The sequence below is a fragment of the Pan paniscus genome, chromosome 4 (genome assembly GCF_029289425.2).
Source record: "Pan paniscus chromosome 4, NHGRI_mPanPan1-v2.0_pri, whole genome shotgun sequence".
NCBI classification, from domain to species: domain Eukaryota; kingdom Metazoa; phylum Chordata; class Mammalia; order Primates; family Hominidae; genus Pan; species Pan paniscus.
Window position 1 is genome coordinate 176,215,001 of NC_073253.2, and position 27,982 is coordinate 176,242,982.

The 27,982-nt window shown below is 50.5% G+C and overlaps 1 protein-coding gene, 1 long non-coding RNA gene and 4 other non-coding genes across 7 annotated transcripts; 3 read left to right on the plus strand and 3 right to left on the minus strand.

Annotated features, from left to right (window-relative positions):
- Positions 1-658: 658 nt before the first annotated feature.
- TRNAT-UGU (transfer RNA threonine (anticodon UGU)) lies at positions 659-731 on the minus strand. Its single transcript has one exon. It is a non-coding gene; the product is annotated as a tRNA-Thr (tRNA).
- On the plus strand, positions 665-3,387 carry LOC117980457 (uncharacterized). Its single transcript, XR_004671777.2, has 2 exons — positions 665-989; positions 3,207-3,387. It is a non-coding gene; the product is annotated as an uncharacterized LOC117980457 (long non-coding RNA).
- TRIM7 (tripartite motif containing 7) lies at positions 2,902-13,957 on the minus strand. 2 transcript variants are annotated; one of them, XM_024928909.4, is made up of 7 exons: positions 13,174-13,957; positions 12,131-12,226; positions 8,828-9,058; positions 8,076-8,098; positions 7,674-7,789; positions 7,167-7,202; positions 2,902-4,661 (listed from the first exon to the last, which is right to left on the minus strand). In XM_024928909.4, the coding sequence occupies exons 1-7, from the start codon at positions 13,693-13,695 to the stop codon at positions 4,150-4,152; spliced, it is 1,536 nt and encodes a 511-aa protein (XP_024784677.2). In that variant the 5' UTR covers positions 13,696-13,957; the 3' UTR covers positions 2,902-4,149. The 2 variants fall into 2 exon arrangements, with proteins under 2 accessions (XP_024784677.2, XP_034817149.1); XM_034961258.3 differs by lacking the exon at positions 13,174-13,957 and adding an exon at positions 12,329-13,157.
- A 1,501-nt stretch (positions 13,958-15,458) lies between these two features.
- TRNAA-UGC (transfer RNA alanine (anticodon UGC)) lies at positions 15,459-15,530 on the plus strand. The gene has a single exon. It is a non-coding gene; the product is annotated as a tRNA-Ala (tRNA).
- Positions 15,531-16,346: 816 nt separating this feature from the next.
- TRNAK-CUU (transfer RNA lysine (anticodon CUU)) lies at positions 16,347-16,419 on the plus strand. The gene has a single exon. It is a non-coding gene; the product is annotated as a tRNA-Lys (tRNA).
- A 10,447-nt stretch (positions 16,420-26,866) lies between these two features.
- TRNAV-AAC (transfer RNA valine (anticodon AAC)) lies at positions 26,867-26,939 on the minus strand. Its single transcript has one exon. It is a non-coding gene; the product is annotated as a tRNA-Val (tRNA).
- Between the last annotated feature and the right edge of the window lie 1,043 nt (positions 26,940-27,982).

Genomic DNA, 27,982 nt, shown 5'->3' on the forward strand with positions numbered 1-27,982 from the left:
AATAAATCAGTCAGAAGGCCAGCATACCTTAGTTATATATTTTGTTTAAAATAAACTAAAATTTTGTTTTAGGCTGAAAGCGAATGTGACAGGTAGAGCCGTTAGTCCCGGGTCATGAATGTGGCCGCCTGCGCTTTTCCGTGTTAACTCCACAGGAAGAAATCAGACCTTGCAGCACGGAGGCGGCGGGGACCCGAAGGCCGAGGGCGCGCAGCCGCCAAGCGCAGAGCCGCAGACCAGAGCCTCAGCGCGCGCGTCGGGGAACGCCGCAAACAAACGCATGGCGGGAAGGGGCGCGGTAGTGCCATCGTCTCCCCCTGGAGAGAGGGAAGGAGACACGAGGGCGAGTCCCTAGCTGGAGTGGGAAGACCGGAGAGAAGCGGAAAGACGCTCCCGGGGAGCGCGCAGACGGAAGTGAGCGGGGTCGTGGGGAGAGGGCGCGCGGGGCCCAGGGAACGCGTGATGGAAAAGGAAGCCCGCAGTGGGTCTGACTCTTCAAGAGATAAGGAAGTGGTAGGAAAGTAGCCTTGCGCGGTGGGTATCTTAGAGGCAAAGAGAAAGTGACTCCGCCAGGCTCTGGCCTCCCAGGAAGGCGGAAGTAGGCTTGCCTATCTTCCACTTTTCTATCTTTAAGGAAATAATAGGAAAAAACGGAAGCAGGCCCCAGCGAGATTTGAACTCGCGACCCCTGGTTTACAAGACCAGTGCTCTAACCCCTGAGCTATGGAGCCAGCTGTGGGTTTCCTTTTGACACACAAGCAGTTGACGCTGTCGCCGGCGCCGCGCAGCCGCAGTCCGCTTAATCCTCGGCCGAGCTCTGTGGCTGCTGGACCCAAGCTCCTCCCACGGCCGCAGCCATCTTGCCCGTGCCTCCGTGGCACGGAACAGCCGTTAGTCCCGGCAGAGGGCTCCGCGAAGACAGTGCCGTCGTTGGGCGCGCGCGCGGGCGGGAGCTGTCAGGGCGGGGCGGCACCGCCGAGCTCCGAGCTGTGAGGACCGCCCCGGGCCTTGGGCGGGGCGGGGGCCAGGGAGGGGCGTGCGCAGGATTGGGGAGCACGTTTTGCGTCTTGCTGTGCGTGAGGAAGCGGGGCTTCAGGTCAAGGCTATGGAAAGGTCAGGGAAGGGTGTCAGTACGCCCGTCCTGCAGGGAGTCCAGATCCGAGAGGTTAGGGCGGGACCTGGGGCGAGCTGGGCGGTGGGGGAACAGTGGGGTCATCAGGAGGTGGAGGCCCAGCGGGAGTGTGGGGCGGGGGCGGGGAATCAGGAGGGCCAGGTGTTTGGAGGCGCTGGGGTGGGAAGGGTCCAGGCGAGGTTGCGGGTGGGTGCTAGCCCCGTCTCACATTTGGATGAAGTAGGAAAAGGCAGCTTTTAGGGCACACCCTGACATGTTCTGTCAGGGCCCTTAAAGGGCCCACGGGCCGGAGGAGAGGGGAAAAGGATGAGGGCTCAGCCTGGCAAAGGACAGAAAGTGGTGGGTGTAGGAGGTGGACCTTGGTCTGGTGGCCTAGCCTGCCCTGTGCTCCCTGCAATGCCGGGTGACTTGGGTCACTGGGCGGCCAGGCCAGAGGTAGGCCCTTGGGTGCCCCCCATTCTGGATGCTGACGGTCCCTGTGAGGGTCTGGCGGCAGAGGCCTGCGCTTATGGCTCAGCAGCTAGGACTGATGGGTTGAATAAGAAGGGCCCAAGTTAGGCCAGTTGTTCTCACAGACCCAGAGGTCCCTAGAGTTTATGATGCCCAGAGTCTAGGAGAGGGAAATGCACACACATGCCCTCGAGGACACCAGCATCCTGACATCCAAGTTACTGTACTGCCCTGGTTAGCAAGAAAGAACATCTGTTCCCTTCTCTATACAATTGTTACAGTAACTGTTGTTACATTTCTTAAGATACATAGCTATATATGTAGTCACTCTGCAAACACACACTCTCTGATAGACACAGGATCGCACTCATGGACACAAAAACGGAAAATAAACATGTGGACAGCTACTCCCAGTCCCCAGACCTGACCCTCATGTGACACCTTCACCAGACATGGTACTTTCTGGGACCTGTAATGTGTGTTGTGATGCCCAGCACATTTGTTGGATGGTACAAAGGGAATTATGATACTTAATCAAAAAGCCATACAAGCCAGATAACATTAAGGCTTAACGGTAACAATAGGTGATTCAGTTAGGAAATTAATGTTAGAGATCTGTTTTCCTTGTGGAAATCAGTGGTATTCAAATGCCTGAATTGGCTACCAGGTTTTAGAGCTGCTCTCCATGTATGAGCAGGACATAGGATTCACTCTCTGGAATGCTTCTGTAGGCAGGACTTTGAAATGACCCTGTCCTCAGCCTGGAGGATACGGTATTCTGATTGTCTGGTGCTGTGTCAACTGGGCCTGCCTCTGGGATAGTGTTGTGGCTGCCCCACGAGAACCCTATATGCCAGGTGAGCTTGAAGCACCTCAGAGACAGAGCACTGAAGCTCCATGACACAGGGCTATTCAGCTATCATTGCCCCTGTTTGCCAGCACTTCTGTCTAAATAACTTGTGTGGGACAGAATTAGGTCCGAGTCTGGTATTCTGTTCATCTAGCCTGGTAGCCAGGTAGCGAGAGAAGAAACCTGTGGCCCTTGTCTAAATATGAGGTGGTCAGTATTTAACAACAAATCAACAATAGGGTATGACCAAACTGACTTGGGTCTGTTTGCAACACCTGAACCTTATGCACATGCTCATAAATGCCCTCTCCAAGATACACACACACCCCCCCAAGAAAGGTGAGATACAAATACACACTCCTCCCACACAGAAATACGCATGCTTATTCACTCTGGCGGAAACCCTGATCACACTTATGCTCCTGCACTCAGATCTAGGGAGTAGAAAATGGGCCAAGCCAACTCCAAAGACAGCTCATAGTCTTCATTTTCATCTCCTCACCCCCTTCCCAGGGGAGCGCTGAGCAGGGAGCAGCCCACTGTCACCCTTCCAGAAGCCCAGCTACCCAGAAGCTGGAGAACAAGTAGACAAGGGGCTGAGGCTGGCCAGGGGAATGCCCTCCAGGGCATGGGCTGAGAAGGCCTTGGCACCAGGGTGCTCTGCTGTTGGCATTTTCCTGAGTCCGTCAGGAGCATATTTGTGCTCTGTGCGTTGTTTAGAGCTGGCTGCATCTTTAAAATTGTAAGTGCCAACTTGTGTTTTGTGTTTCAAAGTTCCAGAAGCAAAAACAAAAAAAGTTCGGGTACAGCGGCTCACACCTGTAATCCCAGCTCTTAGGGAGATGGAAACTGGAGGATCACTTGAGGCCAGGAGTTCAAGACCAGCCTGGGCAACATAGCAAGACCCAGTCTCTTAAAAGAAAATTAAAAAGAAAGAGTAAATAAAGTTCCAGAAGCTTTGCTCTCCTTATCCAAGCAGCGTTTGTACTTTGGCACTGGAAAGTGCGGGAGTCAGGTGTTTGTGAGAGCACGTGTTGGTTGTTGCATTGGTCAGGATGCACCCATCACTCTGTATCCTCCGGCTAAGGAGTGCTGGAGAGCCGTGATGCCCACTGGCTGTTGTCCCGGGCTTGTCCCTCAAAGACAGGACAGATGGCTCCTTCCAGTTCTGGCCCAGACTGTCCTCTGAGCTGGGAGCACAGGGCTCCTCCCTGAGTAGATGACCTGTCAGGTCAGCTGGATCCAGAGGTCCCACAACCTCTCAAGGCAGAGCTGGCAGCTGTCCAGAAGGCAGCAGCCATGATAACAAACGTGGTTGGCCCAGGCCCAGACCTGCCCCCTGGCAACAGAGAACAGCAGGACTGGCTTTGACATTGTTTTAGGGAGCCAGGCACCCTTCCCAGTCAGGGCAGAAGCCCCCTGGAGAGCTGGGCTCCTGACCTCACCGGCCTCCACCTCCTGTAGGCTCTGGCCAAATCCACATGTGACCTCAGGAAGGGAACACCCTCAGGAGTCCAAAGCCCCTGTTCCCCTGCTCGGTTGGCCACAGTCACTCTCCTGCCTCGGGGTTGTGTCTGTAGCAGGCTCTCTTGGGCAGCAGGGGTCAGGAGCGCGGAGGGCAGACCCAAGACGGACCCAAGACGGACCAGGCATCTCTGGGGAGGCGACATCCCCTCCCACCGGCAGCCCAGAGACAGGAGCTCCCCAGCAGTGCCCCTCAAGGCCAGATTCGCAAGTAGGTGCCCGTGGAGCAAACAGAGAAAAGCGGGAACACGCGCTCCTGGAAGTTGACGCGGAAGGTGTAGAGGTGGCGCATGTCCTCCACAGCGTAGAAGGACACGGCTCCCACCTCCAGGTCCAGGGCCACCCGCACGCGCGACAGGTGCCCGCAGCTGAGGGGCGACCGCTCGGGGCTGGTCACGGCCCAGTACTGGCCGCCGTTGAGCTGCAGGGCCCAGACGCCCTCCTCGGGAGTGAAGGGCGTCAGGCCCTTTCGGCGCACGCTCTCGCGGGCCACGCCAAAGGCCCAGCCGTCCTTAGAGCCCACCTCCACCTCCCAGTGATGCCGGCCCGAGGAGAAGCCGCAGGACGCCAGGACGCGGGTGTTGGTGTCGAAGCGGCAGGGGTGGTTGGGCAGGTCCTGGGCCCGCTCGCCGAGGCGCACGCTCTTAAGATCCAGAGAGAGGATGAGGCGCGGGTTGGCCGTGTCGGGATCCAAGGTGAGCTCCACTGCAGACAGAGACAGGGAGAAATGTCCCCACGCAGCCAGGCCCCTGGCACAGTCTTTGCAGGGCCGCGCCCGACCTTGCTTTGCAACCTGCCTGCCTTTCCCTCTAGAATCCCCCCAGCACCCAGCGCCAAGGCCCAACCAACCCCCACGCTCGGCCTCCCAGATATTTTGCTTCCCCCTGCCCCGACCACTCAACAAGTACTTACTGAAATCAAACAAATGCAATGTGTGGGCCTGGTTTGAACCCCAATTCAACAGATGGGGATATTTGAATGCTAGACATTGGAAAGAATCATTAATCTGTCCAGGTGTGAGGACTGCTTTGTGGTTATGTTTTACAAAGTCTGTTTCTTTAGAGATAACACACTGAGGTATTTATGGCAATGATATGTTGTCTCTGATGCTTTAAAGTAATACAGTAGGCCGGGCGCAGTGGCTCACGCCAGTAATCCCAGCACTTTGAGAGGCCAAGGTGTGTGGATCACGAAGTCGGGAAATCAAGAACATCCTGGCTAACATGGTGAAACCCCGTCTCTACTAAAAATAAAAAAATAAAATAAATTAGCCGGGCGTGGTGGCGGGCGCCTGTAGTCCCAGCTACTCGGGAGGCTGAGGCAGGAGAATGGCGTGAACCCAGGAGGTGGAGATTGCAGTGAGCCGAGATCACGCCACTGCACTCCAGCCTGGGCGACAGAGCAAGACTCTGTCTCAAAAATAAAAATAATAATAACAATAATACAGTGGAGGCCGGGTGAGATGGTGCACAGCTGCGATACCAGCACTTTGGGAGGCCGAGGCCAATGGGTCACATGAGGTCAGAAGTTTGGGACCAGCTTGGGCAACATGGCGGAAAACTTGTTTTGTATTTTCTCTACTAAAAATACAAAAATTAGCCCGGCGTGGTGTTCTGTGCCTGTAATTCCAGCTGTTTGGGAGGCTGAGGCATGAGAATCGCTTGAACCCAGGAGGCAGAGGTTGCAGTGAGCAGAGATCAGGCCACTGTACTCCATGATCTCACTCCAGAGCAAGACCCTGTCTCAGAAAACAAAATAATCCCACAGGAAGTGGATAGCAGTGTCTATGAAAACTGTGGCCACTAATTGATCACTGCGGATGGTGAGAGATGGGTATGTAACATTCTTTACACTCTTCTCTCTACTTTTGAGTATGTTTGAAATTTTTCATAATAAAAAGTTAAGGCCAGGTGTAGAGGCTCATGCTTGTAATCCTAGCACTTTGGGAAGCAGAGGTGGGAAGACAGCTTGAGCCCAGGTGTTGGAGACCAGCCTGGGCAATATAGTGAGACATCCGTCTCCACAAAACATAGAAAATTTAGCCAGGCATGGTAGTGTGCTCCTGTAGTCCCAGCTACTCGAGGACGCCGAGGAGAGAGGATCGCTTGAGCTTGGGGGGTGGAGGCTGCAGTTCCACTGCACTCCACCCTGGGCAACAAAGCGATACCTTGTCTCAAAAAAAAAAAAAAAGTTAAAATATGTACACTTACTGTGAGCACTACTGCGATTCAGGCCCTGGGGGTACCACAGAGTATCAGAGTAGTCCTGCCTGCCTGCAGCTTCCTTCCCACAGGGAGAGGATTGAGGATAGATTATAAACATAGAAGATGAGAGGGACCAGAAGAGCAGGCTGTAACTTCAAGCAGAGTGGCCAGGGAAGACCCTCACTGAAAAGGGGCATCGAGCAGACAGATAGAAAGAAGGCAAAGAAGCAGGCCACACGACTGGCTGGGGAAAGCATGCTCCAGGTAGGGGCCTGGGGTGGGGGAGCCTGGCAGTGCAAAGGCCCCGGGATGGGTGTGTGCTTGGTACACTGAAGGAACAGCAAGGAGGATGTGTAGCTGCATGGAGTAGAAGGGGTGTGCAGTGAGGCCAGATCCCTTGGGCCCTTGAGACCACCGTGGGGACTCTGACCTTTACCAAGTCAGAGGGGCTGTGGCAGGGCTCTGAGCAGAGGAGGGCCTGGTCTCACTCAGGTGGTTTAGGTGGCACCCAGACACACTCTGACTTAGCTCAGACATCAGCATCAGGAATATGTGCCCTCCCCTCCCCTCCTCTGGGTGTTGGATGCCACACATTCCAGAGCTTTGCAAGAGTAAAAACGATATTCCTTCCAGTCTTTAGCTTCCCCTTGCTTTCCTGGTCCCCTGTATACACCCCATTCCCAGGAGAGGTTTCCATCCATCTTGGAGTGGGGACCGGGTAGAGGCTCACCCAGGTGGCCGAGAAGCCTTTCCCAGTCTGAGTATCTCGAGGTACAGGGCATTCCTGCTCCTAACCAACCTGCAGCATTTGGGCCAACATCTGAGGGTGTCAGAGCTCCCAGGATGGGGAGGGGGTGGTGTGGGGGAGGGGACAGAGGAACAGGGTTGCTGAGGTGGGTGGGCTGAAGGAACCGACCATATGCAAAACCCTGAGATGGTCACGAGCAGGGAGTAGGATCTCTGTGTGGCAGACAGTCCATACTCGCCATCACAGCACCATCCCTACCTTTCTCCTCTTTCTCCAGCTCTCCCCGAAGGTCCTCTGAGGAGGAGAAACAAAGCAAGGCGTGCATGAGCGACACGGGAGATTATATGGCAAGGTCACCAGCTCTTTATATCCCAACTGACTCATTCATTCCCCAGAGACTCCTAAGGCCAAGAGTGAACGTGCAGGCACAGGGCCAAGCATGGGGAGCGGGGGGCAGGGGGCCCATACCCAAGCATTCTAGCTCTACCCAAGTGGCTCTGAGCTGAGCTCCCCTGCACAGCTCTCTTCCTAACCCCAGTCCCCCAGCAGTACCCCTCTACCCCATCTGTCCCCTTGAGAAGCGGCATGCCCTGCGGGGGCCTGACTAGATTTGCCACCACAGCCCCTACACCAATCTGGCCATGGCACAGCCAGCTCCTATTTTCACACACAGCTTCTGGAAAGCACACCCAGGGACCCCTGAGCTACCAGGAACCCTCCACCACCACTGCACTATGTGGCCCAGCTCGGCGCCCAGGCCCCTACCTTTGAACTTCTTCAGCATCCCTTTTAAGACAAAGGTCTTGAGAGAAACATTCCAGACTTTATTCTTCATCTCAGAAGAGACTGTGGTTGGCTTGGGGCCAGGCACATTGCTACACCTGCAGGACAAGGGCTCTGAGAAGGGCCTGTGTGCACCGTTTTGCTCCCACAGCCTGTGACAATTAGGATGGCGCGGTCCTCTTGGCAGAAAGAGGTAGAAAAGGGAGAGCCAGACCTCATGCAGAACCCATGGCCAGGCAGGTGGGCGTTTGTCTCGGAAGGTCCCCGGGCAAGCCAGTCGGGGGATCAGGAGGTGAGAGGTCAGGGGACAGGGAATAAAGACAAGGCTCAGTGAAAAGGGAAGAAGCAACTTAGAGAGGCCCCAGGAGCTGTGAGGTCACTCACCTGCTCAGCGTGCTTTTGAATTCCTGGAAGGAAAGATAGAGGAAACCAAATCAGCATCAGGTAACCTCCATTCAACTCTGAGAAACAAAGCTTGCCCCTTGCTGTGCCTCCCAGATGTAAGCATAAGCAGGTGTGCCACGCCTCACTGCCTGCGTGGGCTTCAGGGGCAGCAGCTTCCGGTGGCTGCTGGCTGCAGGGTGTCTCACCCACGCAGTGGACCTCTCACCCTTTGCCACGACTCTTCACATGCTTTCTTTCTATCTTTGCTGCTTTCTTAGTTACAGAATCATCACTGGAGCTATCCCATGGGACCCAGTGCTGTGTGTGTCCTGGAAACCACCTGAGGGAGGTCACAGCCCTTATGCACCTACTGCTCACTCAGCCCCGTAATGACTGTTCTTAACCCATCTGTGGATTGTGAAGTTTATCTAGTTGTTTATAACTTTTTTTTAGCGAAATAGAATAGAAAACATCAAAGTGCATACGTGTAGCAAAGGTATTATTTTCTGAGACTTTTGTCTCAAGCTTGTGATTCTGAAATACGATATATATTATTGTGGCTCATAGTCAAGAAAGTTTTCACATCCCTCTAGACCTCCAACCCCAGGAAAATCAGGGCACTTCTCTCCAGTCCCCTTCAGCTCCAGATCATGTGATTCTCCTAGACCCCCCCAGGACTGACACTGTTCTCTAGCTGCTGGTCCTGATGCCTTAGGATAAATGACTCGAGCCCCTGGCTGAGCCAGACTTACCTGGAGAAAGTCAAGGTCAGGCTTTTGAGCTGTCTCCTGGATCTGGCTGCTGAGCTTGGACAGCTGGGTGATCTCAGCCCCGAGCTGGGCCAGGTTCTCATTCTGCTTCTGTGCCACCTCCCGGGACAGTTCCTCCAGGCGGCCTAGCAGCCGACCCTCCTGCTCCACCAGGAAAGCCCTCAGTGCCTGGAACTCTGCCCCCACCTTCTCCTGCTCCGCTGCCATCTGTTTCTGTCCCAGGAGGAGAAGTTGGAGAGGGACTTGAACATGGAGACATAACATTTGGCCAGTGGCCTGAGTCATCCCACAGGGCAAGGCTTCGTCCCTGTCACTGCTGGGGGATCGGAGACACACCCACCTACGCACGCAGTGCATGCTCTATTGTCAGTGTCCCAGCTCCGAACAAGCTGTAGTCTGGACACATGCTCTTTTCTCCCCTGCCACAGATGCACCCACACATGTCTGTGGACCTGTGCTCCATCACCTAAACCAAGGCAGCTTCATACTCCCCCCAGAACTACGCCAAGCTGCAGCTTCCTCACTTGAAAAGCAGAAGGGATAAATTAGTGCCTCCTGGGGCAACCATAGGATTAAACTGAGATTGCTTTTTCTTCCTCAAGCACATTTATTTCATCACCCTCAAACTTTTACACTTCACTTTCTTTTTAAAGGCCATCTTTCCTGTTTAGCAGTTATAATGGTAACACATGCTCAAAATACAAAACTTGGGAGATGTGGGAAAGTAGAAAGAAGGAAGAAAAGTCCGATGCCAGTGACCAGAGGTAGCAGCACACCCCCAAGGAACGAAGTGAGAATATGTGGCATGCAAGCTTCGTATTCTGTTCTTTCCATTAACAGCATACACCGGATTCTTTACTCGAGTTTTCAGATGCAGACTCATGCCCTGATCTCTTGATTTTTTATGTGAACACACGTTTGGCACTCAATATGTCCCACCAGGAAGTTCCTCTTCCTTAAAACTCCTGGGCGGAGGAAGGGAGTCCTGTGAAGTTGGGAGACCTGGGTTCAAGGTGTCCTACAATGCCCCCACCTTTCCTTCAGCTTCCAGGCAGGCTGCAGTAGCCCAGAGCGCCTTACGGATATTAACTCCCTCAACCCTGATGGCAGCCCAGTGGGGAGGGTGCACTTCCCTTCAAGTCTTACAGGTGAGGAGACAAAAGACAGACACATCACCAGGAAGTGTTAAGCCAGGCTTCTCGGCCAGTTGCCTCACAAGGAGGTAGCACAATTGAAACAGTATTTGCCAAAATACTCTAAGCCAGGGTTTCCCAACCTTAACACAGTTGACATTTTGGGCCAGATACTTCTTGGTTGTAGGGGGCTGCCCTGTGCCTTGTAGGACATTTAGCCGCCCCTCTGGCCTCTACCACTAAATGCCAATAGCATCCCTATCCCATTGTTGACAACCAAAAATATAGTATCTCCAGACTTTGCCAGATGTCCCCTGGGGTAGGAGCATTTTCAAATAAGAGCATTCCTTCTCCCTTTTGTGTTGCAGCAATAGTTGGGCTCTACCTCTGATGTTTCATTAAGCAGGGTTTTGTAAATGAGACAAGCGTCGTAAATCCAGAAGTATTTTATTGCTGCAAAGAACAGGTGGAGCTCACACCTGTCATCTCAGCACTTTGGGAGGCTGAGGGGGGCAAAGTCAGGGGAGAAGGTTGCTTGAGCCCACGAGTTCCAGACCAGCCTGGGCAACACAGGAGACTACCCCCAACCCCAGCTCTACAAAAAATAAATTAAAAATTAGCCGGGTGTAGTAGTGCACACCTGTAGTCCCAGCTACTCAGGAGGCTGAAGGGGGGGGATCACTTGAACGACTCCAGCCTTAGTGACAAAGTGAGACTCTGTCTAAAAGCAAAACAAAAAACAACAACAAAAACGAATGTGGGGCTGGATGGATGGATGTTGGGAGAGGACAGAGGTGGAAGGTGTTAAGCAAGGCCTGGGGACTCCGGTCAGAGACTGTGAAGCTGCCGCCGGTGCCAGGGAAGGCCCTCTGGTTCCTGGATGTCAACCAGTGGGGGAAGAGCTGCATTGGGAGTCATTTCCCCAGTGGAGGAGGGATGAAGCTCTAGAGGGTGAGCTTTTCCTCATGGAGGAAAGTGAGTGATGAGGTAGGAAGGTCTGGGATGCACACTGGGTGCATAACAGATATAGTTGAGGGTCTGGAAAGGACCCTAGGGTGTCTGAACTCCAGGCTCCTCCTCCACCGCTCCTGACATTGAGGATGGAAGGGTCCTCTAGTTCACCTTCCTTCAATTCCCTGCCTTGACAGGCCCTAGTAGATCCTTTCTTTCTTTCTTTTTTTTTTTTTTTGAGATGGAGTTTCACTCTTGTTGCCCAGGCTGGAGTGCAGTGGCATGACCTTGGCTGACCACAACCTCTACCTCCCGGGTTCAAGCGATTCTCCTGCCTCAGCCTCCCGAGTAGCTGGGATTACAGGCATGTGCCACCACGGCAGGCTAATTTTGTATTTTAAGTAGAGATGGGGTTGCTCCATGTTGGTCAGGCTGGTCTGAAATTCCCAACCTCAGGTGATCCGCCCACCTCGGCCTCCCAAAGTGCTGGGATTACAGGCGTAAGCCACCCTGCCCGGCCTCATGTTTGCTTATCTTAACCAAAATGAGCCCTCGTTTCACTTTCCTGTTCTACCCTAAGGAAGATAAAATATCATTCCAACTTGGGGTAGAGGCAGGTGCCAGTACCCAAGATCCTGGGCTGTGCAGCAGGGGCTACTGTAAACCCAAGACCCTAAACTTCCTCCCTCTGCCAGAGCCAGGGAGCAGCTCTGACGCCCTCTAGCCCCTTCTCCGTTAGCCTCGATTTCAAATAAAAACACTGTGAACATGAAATTTTTTTCACTACTGTTTTGTTGACAAAACATGCCATGAGGCTCTTTATTGTATTAATATTCCTACTTATTGAATATCCATGTTTCTCTGCAGAAATAGTAATGTGTTCCATTACAAGATGCTTCCGCAGGCCCTAACTGGTATGTTACGTAATATCAGAGTGACTGAACGTCCTGATTCGCTGGGACAGCTCCAGTTTAAGCCAGTTGTTTTGCAATAATTATTTTAGCACTCCCTTTCACTTTAAAAAGCAATGGTTTGTACAATAATTATGTGGTCACCCTATATAATATGCACTCTATTATCTTTCTGAAATCGATTCTGCGGTTCCATAGCACACACTCCAACACCACACACACCGAGCCCTGGTGCTGAGTTCTCAGGCCTCTATAATCTCCCACGGGGGGCCTGCGGGTGCCTGGCTCACCAGCAGCTCCTTGCTCTCCTTCTCTTCCGTGGACCGGAACACCTCACAGTCCTCCAGTTCCTTCTTCAAGACCCTCAGCCTGGACTCCAAGAGCTCCTGTAGGTGAAGGGAAAGTGTAAGGTGGGGGTGAGGGGCTTCTGGAAACCCCCACCTCTGCCTTCCTGGAGCCAGCCAGGAGAAAGGGAAGGCCCTGCTCACTGAGGGGGAGGCCGGGTAGAAGTCATCTCTACAGGCTACAGGTTACACTGCGAGGTGACTCTGAAGGTCTCGGGATCTTGCTTCCCCAAAAGCATCTGCTGGACCAGCCAGACTGAAACACAAGCTCCAGCAGCCTTACCCCTCGTCGTCTCCTCTACTCTCCGCCCCACCACCAGGAAGCCCCGTGGCTGGGAGAGTTGGAGCAGGATAGGCCAGCAAGGAGAGACTGGGGACTGCCGCCCGAGCCTCCCCGCCCCGCCCTCACCCCTGCACACACCCTCGCTGAGGCTCAGCGAGAAAATAGCAAAGAAAGGGCCCCCAGAATCGACAGCGTTGGCACAGTCAGACGGCTCTAGGTGCGCGGCTTAACCCGGGAGCCCCCTCCCTGGACATCTTGGCGAGGTCCTCTCACTCAGTTCCACGAGGTGGGGACTTTGAGCAGAGCCCGCTTCGGGGAAAGAGATAAGAGTGGGGGCAGCGGCTGCGTGGCTGTGCCGGAGACTTCCCGCGGGCAGAGAGCTGCGGAGACGCAGACCAGGCTAGAGGCTCTGAACAGACAGGAAGAACATCGCCAAGTCCGTGGGGGACGTCGCGCAGGCGGCCCAGTATCTGGCCCAGAGGGAAACGCAGTGGGGGTGGGGTGGGGGTATTGGTGATGTTGGGGGTGACAGAGAACCGCGCTCAGCCCGGGAACCAGCGCTGGGCTTCCTGGAATAGGAGAAAGAAGGGAGGGGCTCACCCGGGCCTCCTGATCGACAGGCTGTTCTCTGCACCGCGTGCGCGGGAGCGCGGGACCAAGTCAGGGGGTCCCGGGGACCCACGGGGTGGGTGGGGGCTGCGCTCACCTTGGCCTCCTGCACCGCCTCGTCCAGCGGCAGCACGGCGTGCTCGCGGTGCTCGCGGGCGCGGTCGCACACCACGCAGATGGCGCGTCCGTCGTCCTGGCAGTAGAGCTTGAATGGTTCGCCATGCTGCCCGCAGCGGGCAGCCGCTGCCCGGGCCGCGGCCGCCTGGGACCCGTGCTCTCCCGGGGCGGCCGCGGGCAGGCTGAAGCGCCGCAGGAGCGTGGCCACTGCCGCCAGCTGCCGGTTGGGCCGCAGCTGACTGGGGCGCGCGGGCTCGCGGCACTGCGGACAGGGCAGTGGGAAGGGGAGCGCGCGGGTGGCGGCCCCAACAGACCCCGCGCCCGGGCGCTCCCAGCAGCGCCCTATGCAGGCGCGGCAGAAGCTGTGGCCGCACTCGACGGACACCGGCTCACGAAAGAGCTCTAGGCAGATAGAGCACGTCGCCTCGCCCTGCAGCTCTGCCGCCAGCGCTAGAGCCTCGGCCCCGGTTCCGGGGCCGGTCCGCGGTCCCACAGCCGCCATGCGCGCTCTCCGCGCACCCAGATCTGGTCGCGCCTGGGCGGCCACTGGACCTCACAGGACGCGGAGCTGGGCGCCGAGGGCCCACTGGGAGAGGAAGGGCGGGGCTGCCACTGGGCAGGCAGAGACTTGAGCCCCGGGCCGCGCCCGGCTGGGAGCCGGGAGGGGAGGCGCACGTTGACTACGGGCCGGGAGGCACTGGGCCATTCAAGTGCGGGACAGCGCCCTGCGCCCCGGATCTGCGCTCCACCAGCCCCCGCCCTGGCCAGCGGCCTCTCCCCCTCGCCCCCGTCCCTCAGACTCTCCAGGCCGCCCCAGCCTGACCCAGTCAGCCGCGGGAAACGGGCCGCGACAGGTGGGCGCACAAATGCTGCCAGCGCCACTCCCGGTTTCCGACCGAGGCCGACCCAGCATCGCCGGGGCAAGGGCCTGGCGCTCGGGCCACGGTGTCAGGTTCCGCCAGCGCAGGTTCGCCCCGGCCCTGTGCTGAGTTAAATTTAGAGACTGGAACCTGGTCCTGTCCCCTCACACTCAAGCGTGGCCTTGTATCCATTCCATTACCTTTTCTGCGACTGTCCTCCGGCTTCTTTACTCTTTACTTAGTATTTGAACAGATAATACATTTATAATTTCCCATTTTATTCAGTATTATCCCCCCCCACCGCAAACACACACACACACACGCACAAACCTCAGCGCTCTCTTGTCCCCCAGCTGTCTCCACAGCCCCGCAGCAGAGCTGCCTGTGTTATCCGCTTCCACACCCTCTCTCCTCGCTCACTCTGGAGGCCACTTGGATCAAGCTTCCGCCCGCACCCTCCTCAGAAACCGCCCTTGCCAATGTCACCGGGAACTTCAGCAATTCTCACCCAAAGGCGAAGACCTCGCCTCACCTCATCTGCCCCCGGATGCTCCCTCCTTCCGGACTTCCCTTCTCAGGGCCTTCCAGGACCCTGTGTCCCCGATCTTCTTGCTGTTCCTGAACCCCGTGGCCTCTGCGCTGGCTGTTCCCCTTGCGTGGACCTCTTTTCTCCCACCACCTGCATGCTCCCTCCCACCTCATTCAGGTCTTGTTTCAAACGTCTCTGCCCACGGAGCCCGCCCCGAACGCGCACACTGTGTAAAGTCGTCTCAGCGCGCTCCCTTCTCAGGGCCGGCTCTGTGCCCGCACTCTATCTCCTCTGGAATGTCAGCTTTAAGATGGACTGTACTAGGTTTGTTCACGGCTGAATCCTGTTTTTAGAGCAGTTCTTGGCAAGCTCAGTAAGGTTTTCTTGGATGAAACTTGGTTCAAAATTCAAAAGAGGAGCCGCAGTTCACGGTGGAAAGTAGGCCCATCGCCTGTGTCCCAGTCCTTTCTTCATCCCGAGCAATCAACTTTACAATTCTGGATTACGTTAATCAAATATTCCGTATTTTATTGCCTCAACCCCCACTTTTAAAAAACCAAACGTAGCATCCTGCACAATTTTCCTTTCTTCTCTTTTTCAGGTCACAGTTCATTTTTGGCATCGTGCCTGATGATTTTCTCTCCTTTTTCCGCCGCTGCTCCCAGGTGCTTAGCCGGGCCTAACTCTCTCTCTTGGAATCCCTTGGTCAAGACCCGCTGGTTTGGAGTCGGCGGAGGACCCTGGAACAACTCTTGGCCCTGCGATGCCGGGTTTTTGCAGCGGCTGAGACCCAGCGCGTACCGGTTGCCTTCCACTCCCGGTGTCCTGAGTTAAGCGACGAATAGGGACCATCTGGGAGAGTTGTTGAGAGCCGGTGGGGATGTAGCTCAGTGGTAGAGCGCATGCTTTGCATGTATGAGGCCCCGGGTTCGATCCCCGGCATCTCCAGTGTCGTTTTGCACATTCAATTATTGTTTTCGATTTTCCTTTCAAATTTTGAAATCCAGCATGTTTGCAGAGCGCCAAGAAAAAACCCAGAGGGTGGAGTTTGCGGAGTAGAAAAAGACCGCGGCGGCCCCTGCCCTCCTCTGGGCCCCATTGTCTTTCCCTCCTGTTTAAAAATCCACACGGTACTTGACCGGGTGTGGTAGCTCACGTCTGTAATCCCAGCACTTTGGGAGGCCGAGGCGGGTGGATCACGATGTCAGGAGTTTGAGGCCAGCCTGACTAACATGGAGAAGCCCCGTCTCTACTAAAAATACAAAAATTAGCCGGGAGTGGTGGCACGCACCTGTAATCCCAGCTACTCAGGAGGCTGAGGCAGGAGAAGTGCTTGAATCCAGGAGGCGGAGGTTGCAGTGAGCCGAGATTGCGCCACGACACTCCAGCCTGGGCGACAGAGCCGCAGTTCGTGGTGAAAGGTAGGCCCATTTTTTGACAGAGTCTTCTCTGTTAAAAAAAAAAAAAAAAAAAAAATCCACACGGTGAGAGCTCCAGTGGCGTCAGGGTGCACGTTTCTCCATCTCCGTGCCGTGAGCTTCATCGCGGGTAGAAAATGGCTTGGTCGCTGGTAGGGTAGAAGGCGCAGGAAACGGACTAAGTGGGAGGGACGGTCAGGCACTGACGGCAGAGTTTGAATTTCCCAGGAGCCGAGGCACTTTAGTAGTTTTATCACACTCCAAATAAATCCAAGTTCAAACCCGCAGTTGAATACACTCCGACTCTGATCTAGAATGAAAAATTGTTTAGATGCGGTTATCGGGCGCCCGGCTAGCTCAGTCGGTAGAGCATGAGACTCTTAATCTCAGGGTCGTGGGTTCGAGCCCCACGTTGGGCGGCAACTGGTCGTTTTAGTCCTAAATCTACGACTACTAGCCATACCTAAAAATATATTATAAGTAGACCAGCTCTTAGGAAAATAATCTGCTCTGAAGTCTTGCACTTCTGTGTGTGTAATACTCTTGCGGGCGCTCCACTGTTCATTATCTACCCATTATCTTGCGATACAATTACGATTTAAAACTGTGGTAAAATATGCCCAACAAAATTTAACACTTTTTAACTGTACAGTTCTGTAGCATTAAATACATTTAAATGGTTGTGCATCAGTCTCCAGTCCTTTTTCCTGTTTCCCAGATGAAACTCTGAACCCATTCAGCATTAACTCTCCATTCCCCTCTGCCCACAGACGCTGGCAACCACCATTCTACTTTCTGTGTCTTTGAATTTGACTCCTCCAGATACCTCATATAAGATGAATCGTGCAATATTTCCTTTTTAAATTGTCTTATTTCACTTAATGTCTTCAAGATTCATCCTTATTGTAGCATGTGTCAAAATTTCCATCCTTTTAAAGCTGATTAGCATTCCATTGCACACATATACCACATTATCCATTCATCTGCCAATGGACACTTGGTTCCTTCCTCCTTTTGGCTACCGTGGATAATGCAGCTATGAACATGAGTGTACAGGTATCTGTTTGAGTTTAGGCTTTCTATTTTTTTAGAGTATACATCACAAAGTGAAATTACTAGGTCATATGGCATTTCTGTTTTTGTGGAAGTGTCATACCATTTTCCACAGAGGCTACATCACAAATGAGCTTTAAAAAACATCTTTCGGCCTGGCGCGGTGGCTCACGCCTGTAATCCCAGCACTTTGGGAGGCCGAGACGGGCGGATCACGAGGTCAGGAGATCGAGACCATCCTGGCTAACACGGTGAAACCCCGTTTCTACTGGAAAAAAAAATACAAAAAATTAGCCGGGCGTGGCGGGCGCCTATAGTCCCAGCTACTCAGGAGGCTGAGGCAGGAGAATGGCGTGAACCCGGGAGGCGGAGCTTGCAGTGAGCCAAGATCGCACCACTGCACTCCAGCCTGCGTGGCAGAGCAACACTCCGTCTCAGAAATTAAATTAAATTTTAAAAAAACATCTTTCGGCCGGGCCCAGTGGCTCACGCCTGTAATCTCAGCACTTTGGGAGGCCGAGGCGGGTGGATCGCCTGAGGTCAGGAGTTCGAGATTAGCCTGACCAATATGGTGAAACCCTGTCTCTACTAAAAATACAAACATTAGCCGGGCGTGGTGGCACGCGCCTGTAATCCCGGCTACTCGGGAGGCTGAGGTTGCAGTGAGACGCGATTGCGTCACTGCACTCCAGCCTGGGCGACAGAGCAAGACTCCGTCTAAAAAAAAAAATTAAAAAATACAAACGGGCGTTGTGGTGGACGCCTATAATCGCAGCTACTCGGGAGTCTGAGGCAGGAGAATCACTTGAACCCAGGAGGCAGAGGTTGTAGTGAGCTGAGATGGCGCCACTGCACTCCAGCCTGGCGGACAGAGCGAGATTCCGTCTCAAAAAAAAAAAAAAAAAAAAAAAAAAAAAAAAAAGCCGGGCACTGTGGCTCACGCCTGTAATCCCAGCACTTTGGGAGGCTGAGGCGGGTGGATCACGAGGTCAGGAGATCGAGACCATCCTGGCTAACACAGTGAAACCCCGTCTCTACTAAAAACACACAAAAAAATAGCCGGGCGTGGTGGCGGGCGCCTGTAGTCCCAGCTACTCGGGAGGCTGAGGCAGGAGAATGGCGTGAACCCGGGAGGCGGAGCTTGCAGTGAGCAGAGACGGCGCCACCGCACTCCAGCCTGGGCGACAGAGCGAGACTCCGTCTCAACAACAACAAACAAAACAAAACAAAAAAAACCCCAAAACAAAAATCTTTCGGCTGAGCGCGGTGGCTCATGCCTGTAAATCCCAGCACTTTTAGGAGGATTGCTTGAGGCCAAGGGTTCGGGAGCAACCTAGCCAGACCCTCATCTTTAAAATAAAAATTAAAGAACATTAAAATATAAAACAGAATTCAGTGAAAAGTGTTTAACTCCCCCTTAAAATTTCAATTTTATATTTTTGTACATATTCCAGAAATTTTGATGCAAGTAGTTTTTTCTTGGGGGGGGGGCTGGGTAAGGAGGGGGAACAGAGTCTCTTGATCTGTCGCCCAGACTGGAGTGCAGTGGCGAGATCTTGACTCACTGCAACCTCCACCTCCCGGGTTGAAGCGATTCTCTGCCTCAGCCTCCCGAGTAGCTGGGACTACAGGTGCCTGCCACCACGCCTGGCTAATTGTATTTTTAGTAGAGACAGGGTTTCACCATTTTGTCCAGGCTGGTCTCGAACTCCTGAACTCAGGTGATCCGCCCGCCTCGGCCCCTCAAAGTGCTGGGATTACAGGCGTGAGCCACAGCGCTCGGCCTTTTTGTTTATTTTGTTTTTTGACAGAGTCTGTTGCCCAGGTTGGAGTGCAGTGGTGCAATCTCAGCTTGCTGTAACCTCTGCCTCCCGGGTTCACGCCATTCTCCTGCCTCAGCCTCCTGAGTAGCTGGAACTACTGGCGTGTGCCACCACACCCAGTTAATTTTTTCTATTTTTAGTAGAAACCAGGTTTTGCCCTTTTGATCAGGCTGGTCTTGAACTCTTGGTCTCAAATGATTGCCTGCCTCAGCCTCCCAAAGTGCTGGGATTACAGGTGTGAGTCACTGTGCCTGGCTGATACAAGCGGAGTTTTATTTTCCTGTATTTTATACAAAATTTTGTATTGTATGATTGTGCTATATTTTTAAGATTTTTTTTTTTTTTTTTTTTTTTAAGTAGGAGTTTCGCTCTTGTTGCCCAGGCTGGAGTGCAATGGCACAATCTTGGCTCATCGCAACCTCCGCCTCCCAGGTTCAAGTGATTCTCCTGCCTCAGCCTCCCTCGTAGCTGGGTAGCTGGGATTACAGGCATTTGCCACCACGCCCAGCTAATTTTGTATTTTTAGTAGAGACGGGGTTTCTCCGTGTTGGTTAGGCTGGTCTCGAACTCCCGACCTCAGGTCATCCGCCAGCCTCCGCGTCCCAAAGAGCTGGGATTACAGGCATGAGCCACTGCGCCCGGCCTATTTTGAAGACCTTTCTATTTCAAGACATAGAACATATCCTCGATCTTTTTTTACAGCTGCTCAATATTCCACTGTTGATGAATCATCTTTTATTTAACAGATCACTTAATGGATGGGCATTTACATTGTTTCCAATTTTTTTGTTGTTACGATCAATGCTACAGTTAAGCATGTAGCAATTGTCATTTTGCACTTTTGCACTTTTTTATCTGTGGAGGTAATTGCCAGAAATGAGATTTGTTGCATCCAGGTTTATATGCAAGTAATTTTGTAAAAATAGATAAATCGCCCTACTGTAGAACCTACAGTCTGATATTACCTCCCACTAGCCATGAATGAGATTGCCTATTTCTCCAAGGTCTTGGGGGAAACGGGCTGCCTGGACAACAAATTTAAGCGTGTGACTCCCCCACTTAAAATTGCTGGAGTCCCTCACTGCCTGCCTGCAGGATAATACCCACTGGAGGGCGTGCAGGGTGCCACCTGGAGGGGAGAAGGACCCTCCCCGCCCCTTTACATCACACAGGAATCTACTCAGATAAAAGATTTTGAAGAGTACAGTGTCACTTTCATTTGCGGTTCTTAATCCAATTCTATATGGCAGCGTTGTTTTTTCTCTTTTCAGGCCTGTTTCTGAAGAAGCTATCATGTTCTCTTCACTTGCAAAGCCAGGACACCATTAGAAAGGCCTGCTCTGTTATTTCTTACTCTGCACATCTTCTTCCTTGGACAGGAAGAATCCAACCAGACATAAGAAATAAAATGTATATGTCATTTTCCATTTGATCTTGGTGTCCTTTGGGGCATGTATAAATTATTAGAGCACAGATGTGTTTGGTGAAGTGGTCTACAAGAATGATTACATATAATTTATATGTAAATTATTAATCAACCATTCCGAATGTTTTCATTTAAAAGCCTCATTTGAAGCAGAAAATTATCTTCAGGTTTAATATATTCATGGCTGTTATCTAATCTAACTAGTCTAAAAATATTCCAGTATCTCTTTCTTTACCAGTCACTGGTTTCTCTTTACTGAAGTTGAGGAAGTCTTTCTTCTAGGATCTCTGTGGTAGCATCAGGGAAGATGGCTCAGCTGCCATCAAATGCTCACTTCACTGTTTCGTTGCTGTTTATATCATATCACATTGGATTAAAGGTGCAAGTCCCTCAGGTAAAAGGCAGGCCTCAGTCACATGCTGGTGTTCTGGAGAATGTGAGTTTTGAGCACGAAGGAAGCTGAAGTGTCAACTAGGGCAACCTAACTCTGGAGGACTGCTTGCAATAGGAAGAGTGGCCAAAAAGATGACCCAGAATGGCCCGCTCTTCCATTCTGTGTTGGGACCAACTGGAGTAGAGCCATAGGATATTCTGGGAAATGTCCCTGCTTATCACTGTCATTTGAGATGTATAATATCTAAGGGTGCGGGGCGGGGGGCGCTTCTGAATATAGAAAAGAATACATGCTTGCTTTGTGATTAATATTCAATTTATTAGAGTTGCAAATGTTAAGGCCTAGTTTTTCTGAAGGCTTTAAATTCAGCTTACAGATATTGCTGTTTTTCTATAAAGCTATCATTTTTTGAAACAGCCAGAACAATCCCTTTCGTTAGTTCCCTCATTAACTTTCCTTAGTTAATGGTTCCCTCATTAACTAAGGCTATCAAACGGAGGCATTCCGAACGGCTAAGCAATTGGTAATCTTTTCTTATATATTTTAAATTACAATTATGAATTTTATGCTTATGAACCCTCATTGGCTGGACAAGGAGACAGGAGACAGACATTAGGTCACAGCTGGCAGTGGAGAGCTGGTATCCGAATTTCATCTGCTCTTACAGACTCCCTGCTTTAACCCCTAACCCATAGCACTTTCAGAAATCCTGGGAGTATTGTTCATTTGAAATCTTCTGAATAAAGCTATGTACTAATTTGTCTGTCTTTCACAGTCCTGCACTGAGGCCTTACTGTGTGCCTCATTAGCCTGGAAGTCCAGTAAGATAGCAGATCCAATGTCTTCCACTCATTTTTCAATCTGTTTGCAAAACAAAAACAGCAGCTGGTGTGGATGGAGTCATGAGAATGCATATCCAAGGAAGTAGACCTGTGGCTCCTTACCTCCCCACACCCAAGGTCTTCCCTCTTGAGCACACCAGTCTCACTCCTACTTCATAGTATGTGACCTTCCTCTGCTTCCTCTCTCCCAAGAACCTGTTCTCCAGATCTTTGGAAGGCTGCCTCTCTCTTTTCCTGGCTCAGCTCAGTGTCACCTGTTCTGCCGCCTCATTCCTGGCCCCTCTCTATAATGCCGTCTTCTGTTTACCTGCCACTCTGCCACGTTGCCCTCTTTAATTTTGTCACAGTCCTTACTCTCTGAGGTGGTTTCTGTATCTGCCTGTTGTTTCTTATTTAAATCACCTGTCAGAAAGTGAACTCCAGGCGGGCAAGGACCTGATCTATCCCTTTTTACGGCAATATAAATGAATAAATAAATGAGATGTCATTTTAACAGTGCACACCACAGGTTGGTTTCGAGGATGCAATGAATCAATGCGAGTCTAGCACATAGGACAATGCCTAGAACGGTGGTGTGTGCCTTTAATCCCAGGAGGGCTGAGGCAGGAGGATTGGATTTCTTAAGCCCAGGAATTCAAGGTCAGCCCTAGCAACATAGGGAACCTCTAGACTCATCAAAGAAAATGTAAAATAAATAAATAAATAAAAGCACAGTGCCTAATCCCTAGTAAGGGTTCAATTAATGAAATTTGTAGCTGTTAGTATGATTCCCTAAACCTCAAAAGGTTATAGAGTATCAGAACAGCCACAGTGAAAGGGAGACGGTCAGTGATGAGACTACAGAGGAGAAGTCCATGAAATCTATGAGGATTAGAAAGAAAAGAGCCAGTGGGTTGGAGATGGATGGAGACAGGGATAAAACAGGAATAGTGGGAGAGTGAGAGTTGTTGAAGCTGGGAGATGTGTATTTGGACTTTCATTACACCTTTTTCTCTCTAAATTTTGAGACAAGGTCATGCTCTGCTGCCCAGGCTGGAGTGCAGTGGTGCTATCTCGGCTCACTGCAACCTCCTCCTCCCAGACTGAAGCCATCCTCCTACCTCAGCCTCCTGAATAGCTGGAACTACAGGCGCCGGGCTAATTTTTCTAGAAAAGATTCTGTATTTTCTACTTTAAAATAGAAAAAAAGAGAGAAAATAATTTTGTATTTTTTGTTTTGTCATGTTGCCCAGGCTGGTCTCAAACTCCTAGGCTCAAGCAATCCACTCACCTTGGCCTACCAAAATGCTGGGATTATAGGTGAGAGCCACCATAACTGGCCTACAATTGCTTTTGAGTGAGAGGTTAAAAATCTAAGTAGATAATTTGGTAGGGAAATGATGTTGGAGTTTATTTGAAAAAAAAAAAAAAAAAAAAAAAAAAGGCCGGGCGTGGTGACTCACGACTGTAATCCCAGCACTTTGGGCGGCCAGGTGGGTGGATCACCAGGTCAGGAGTTGGAGACCAGCCTGGCCAATATAGTGAAACCCCATCCCTACTAAACAAAAATTAGCTGAGTGTGGTGGCGCGTGCCTGTAGTCCTAGATGCGCGGGAGGCTGAGGCAGGAGAATCTCTTGAACCCAGGAGGCGGAGCTTGCAGTGAGCCAAGACTGTGCCACTGCACTCCAGCCTGGGCAACAGAGCAAAACTCTGTCTCAAAACAAAACAAAACAAAAAAGCAAAGACCTAGCAAAGCTGCAAGTCAGTAGAACCCCGGATGTGAGTTCGCCTCCTTCAAACTATTTCTCTAGGGCACCTGCAAGTGAGGGAGCCAGGAGCTTTGACTCCATGCACTGTCCTGGCACCCGGAGTGGGCTCTTTTATTCTTCACTGAAAAAAAACCCCTCAAACTTCCTGAATATTCTCCTGCATCATAGGGTAGAGGAATTTTAGACAGGCCAAAGCAGAATTTGGAAACAGGGGTGCTTTCAAATACTCAGGACAATGCTGAAAAGACAAAGAGCCATGGCAAAGGGGCGCCCACCAACAAGCAGCTGCAATTCAAGCATCAAAAAGAGAGTAATAGCACTGAGTTCCAGTTAACTGAAACAAGATGAGTTAAGGAAAGCTGTAAATCCATAATGACAAAGTGGCATTGTGTAACCTAGAGCCAGCCACAGTGGCTGAGACCTGTAGCCCAATCAACTTTGGGAAGCCTCTAGGAGGATCCTTTGAGGCCACCATCCACTCCATGTTTCTAAAATATATATATGTATTTTTATATAAAATATATAGCATATATAATATATAATAAAAATATATAATATATTATAATTTATATAATATATAATATAACATAAATATATTATATATAATATAAATATTATAATATATAATATAATATAAATATTATAATATATAATATAATATAAATATTATAATATATAATATAATATAAATATTATAATATATAATATAATATAAATATTATAATATATAATATAATATAAATATTATAATATATAATATAATATAAATATTATAATATATAATATAATATAAATATTATAATATATAATATAATATAAATATTATAATATATAATATAATATAAATATTATAATATATAATATAATATAAATATTATAATATATAATATAATATAATATAATATAAATATAAAATATATTTGTTATTTATATAATAATTTAATATATTATATAAAATATAATATATTCATTATTTATATAATAAATATAGAATATATTCATTATTTATATAATAAATATAGAATATATTCATTATTTATATAATAAATATATAATATATTCATTATTTATATAATATATTCATTATTTATATAATAAATATATAATGTATGTGTTATTTATGTAATAGATTTATTATTTGTGCAATAAATATATAATATATTAATATATAATAAATATATAATATATTTTATAAATATATATAATATATATTTAGAGATGTGGAGGGGGCGGTGGTCTCAAAGGGTCCTCCCGGAGGATCCTCCCGAAACTCCGTCTCCAACAAACAAACAAATATATATACATTTGAGACGGAGCGGAGTTTCGCTCTTGTCGCCCAGGCTGGAGTGCAATGGCGTCATCTCGGCTCGCTACAACCTCTGCCTCCGAGGTTCAAGCGATTCTCGTGCCCCAGCCTCCCAAGTAGCTGGGATTATAGGCATGTGCCACCGCGCCCAGCTAATTTTGTATTTTTGGTAAGACGGGTTTCACCACGTTGGTCAGGCTGGTCTCGAACGCCTGACCTCAGGTGATCCACCCACCTCGGCCTCCCAAAGTGCTGGAATTACAGGCGTGAGCCACCGCGCCCGGCCCGTTCCTAAATATTTTTAAAAATGTAATTTGAAATAGGACTCAAAGAGACTGTTTCCTGTACATCTTGTTGCCCTGCCCAGCTAACTGGCTGATGTTGACTGTGTTGCTTTGAATTTGCTTCACTGTCTCCACAAGGAAGACCAATGAGAACTGTCTTACGTTACCTGAGGCACAGAGCAAAATATACTTAGAGAAGAGTGACAAAGGACTGAGTGATGGTCCTGGCCTCCCAGAGTCCCAGTGGCCAAGGAGGTCAGCTTAGAGGGATGCAGAAGGCACTCCGTCAGCAAAGTACAGACTCACTTCAAACCAGTCAGTTAAACACGACAGGAGGAGTGCGAGGGGGGGTCGGCGGGGAAGGGGTGAGGAGAAGAAGTTGGGCCGGGGAGAATTTTCTGGGAGAACTCTCCTGCATGGGGTCTGTGAGTTCCAGGCTGACTACCGGACTTTCTGATGCGTAAATTCTGGGACGGTATAAAATTACAATTAAGTGTGAAAGAGCGGTGATGAAGAAATAGGCATGACATTGATATTTTCTGTGAACGTTATGCTAACGCTGTCCCAACAAGTTTCCCACCACGGGACTCTGCTTTGATTACGCTTTGTCTGCATTTAAAATGTATGAAACGTTAAAGAGAATTTTGGTTTTTCCCACTTTTCCTTTTTTTTTTTTAACGGGCTCGGTGCCCAGGCTGGAGTGCAGTGGCGCGATCATGGCTCGCTGCAGCCTCGATCTAGGGTAGTAACTGGAACTGCAGGTATGCACCACCACGCTCGGCTAATTAAAAAAAATATATATTTTTTCCTAGAGATGGGGCGGGGGGCGGGGGGCGGGGGCGGGGGCGGAGGGGACAGTCTCACTATGTTGCCTAGGCTGGTCTCGAACTCTTAAGCCCGGTTTCCGAGTCGCTGGGGCTACAGTAGCGCGCTGACACGCCCGACCCTTGCTTTGCCACTTAGATGTTGCATTTATTCGACTTTCACGTCGGGCAGAGGTGCTGGGAAAGAGGCGGCTGGCCCCTGCGTAAGTGTGCGGGTGCGGTGTGAGAAAGCTGGAAGCCTGTTTTCTAGGCGGGGAAGCAGCCTGCGCTGCCGGGGCCGCATCATGGCACGTGGGTTTCCCCGGGCCTACTCTCCTGCCAGGAGCGCTCTCCTAGGGATCCCGCCCACCGCTCCGGCTTCTTCTCTGAAGCCTTTGCAGCCTTTTCCCTGAGATTGCTGAAGAGGCCCCTGGGGATCGGGCTCCCAACTCACCCGCCGCGTCCCACGGCCCGAAGCCGACGAGCTGCAAGCGAGGATGGGTGCAGAGGGAGGCCGACGGTCACGCCTTGGAGAGGCTGATGGTCCTCTTGACCGCCCTCCACCGCCACTGCGAACCCAAAAGCCGTGTCAGTGCTGCAGGCCCGCCCGAAGTGGCGCAGTCCTCCGCCTGAACCAGCCTGTATTTCACTTGAATTTCTCTGTGCCCTGTTTCTTTTCCGTTCCCTGTCCTTTTGCTCCGTCCTACGTGTTCCGCAGCCTTGTGTGACCTGTCCATGCCTCAGTGGCCTCATCTGTAAACAACCTCCCAGAATGGTTAGGTTCCTCTGCAGGAAGCCCAGGGCCACACCTGCAGACTACTTGATGTGTGGTACACGTTGTAGTTACCGCCATCACTATTGGCCTGCCGGTGCACACCTTCCACGGCGTGAACTTCCACCAAGGATTTCTGACCCGAGCCTTCTTGCACTTTTTAATCGCTCATCTGTCATTCCGTGGCATTCCCCGGCGGCTGACTGTATTTGATCCGCCGGGACTTTGCAGGCAGACCCTAATAATGACGAGTAAGACCACTTACTTCTCACCCTCATATTACAGACGTAGACATGGAATACGCAGGTTGAAGTTAATTGGCAACGGATTGGAAAATCCGGCCGGTGTCTAAGTGTAGCAAAACTTGTGAACGTTTATACACATAGACTCCACACTACGGAAGGAAAACGGTCTTGTTTCCGCCCGGTTTCGAACCGGGGACCTTTCGCGTGTTAGGCGAACGTGATAACCACTACACTACGGAAACAGATGCGGAAAGGTTACTCTATGATTTTTATAAGTGTTATCGTCAACATCCAGGTGTCGGCTTCACCCATTGAGTCATGGCCTTTAGATCCATTCTTCCCCAGAACACCAGTCTCCTTGTGGCCCTGCGTAATGCCGTTTGTCAAACCGTAAAGCGTGACCTCTAAGGGTACCCTAGTCACTTCCAGCAATTAAAAGCAAAACAAGGCCGGGTGCGGTGGCTCACGCCTGTAATCCCAGCACTTTGGGAGGCCGAGGCTGGCGGATCACTAGGTCAGGAGATCGAGACCATCCTGGCTGAAATGGTGAAACCCCCGTCTCTACTAAAAATACAAAAAAATTATCCGGGCGTGGTGGCGGCCGCCTGTAGTCCACTCGGGAGGCTAAGGCAGGAGAATGGCGTGAACCCGGCATGCGGAGCTTGCAGTGAGCCGAGATCGCGCCACTGCACTCCAGCCTGGGCGACACAGCGAGACTCCGTCTCGAATAATAATAATAAATAAAAACAAAACAAAAAACTAGCGAGCATCGCGGGAGGAAAGGCAAATGTACCTTCCAAGGCTTAAGACTGGACACGCTTCCCTAGTGGTTCCTTTTCTTCCAGGGAAGACAGCCAGAGGTTTTAATTTTCACATGATTTGTGCTCTACGGACAGTAATGACAGAGAGGATTTAAAAAATGCAAAATGCATTCAAAGCACACGATATTTAAATATATTTTGTTAAAATGTAAATTAAAGTAAACATAAAAATCAAAAAGTGAAATTATTTTTATGTCCTTTCAAAAATTTATTTCTATGAATTATGCATAAGTATTAAACTAAACGGCAAAATATAAATTAATGAATATCAAAATTTTAAGTCGGTTTTTAAAGATAAATCTGAAATTTTTATTACATTTTAAAAGTTCAATGAAAAATTTTAAGTATTTTTATAAAAATAAAACTCGCCAATCCTAGCGTCCAAGGTATGTACGTATGTAGAGTTGGAATACGCTTAACGCCTGTCATATGGAGATCTGCATATATGTAAATTTAAAAGTAGT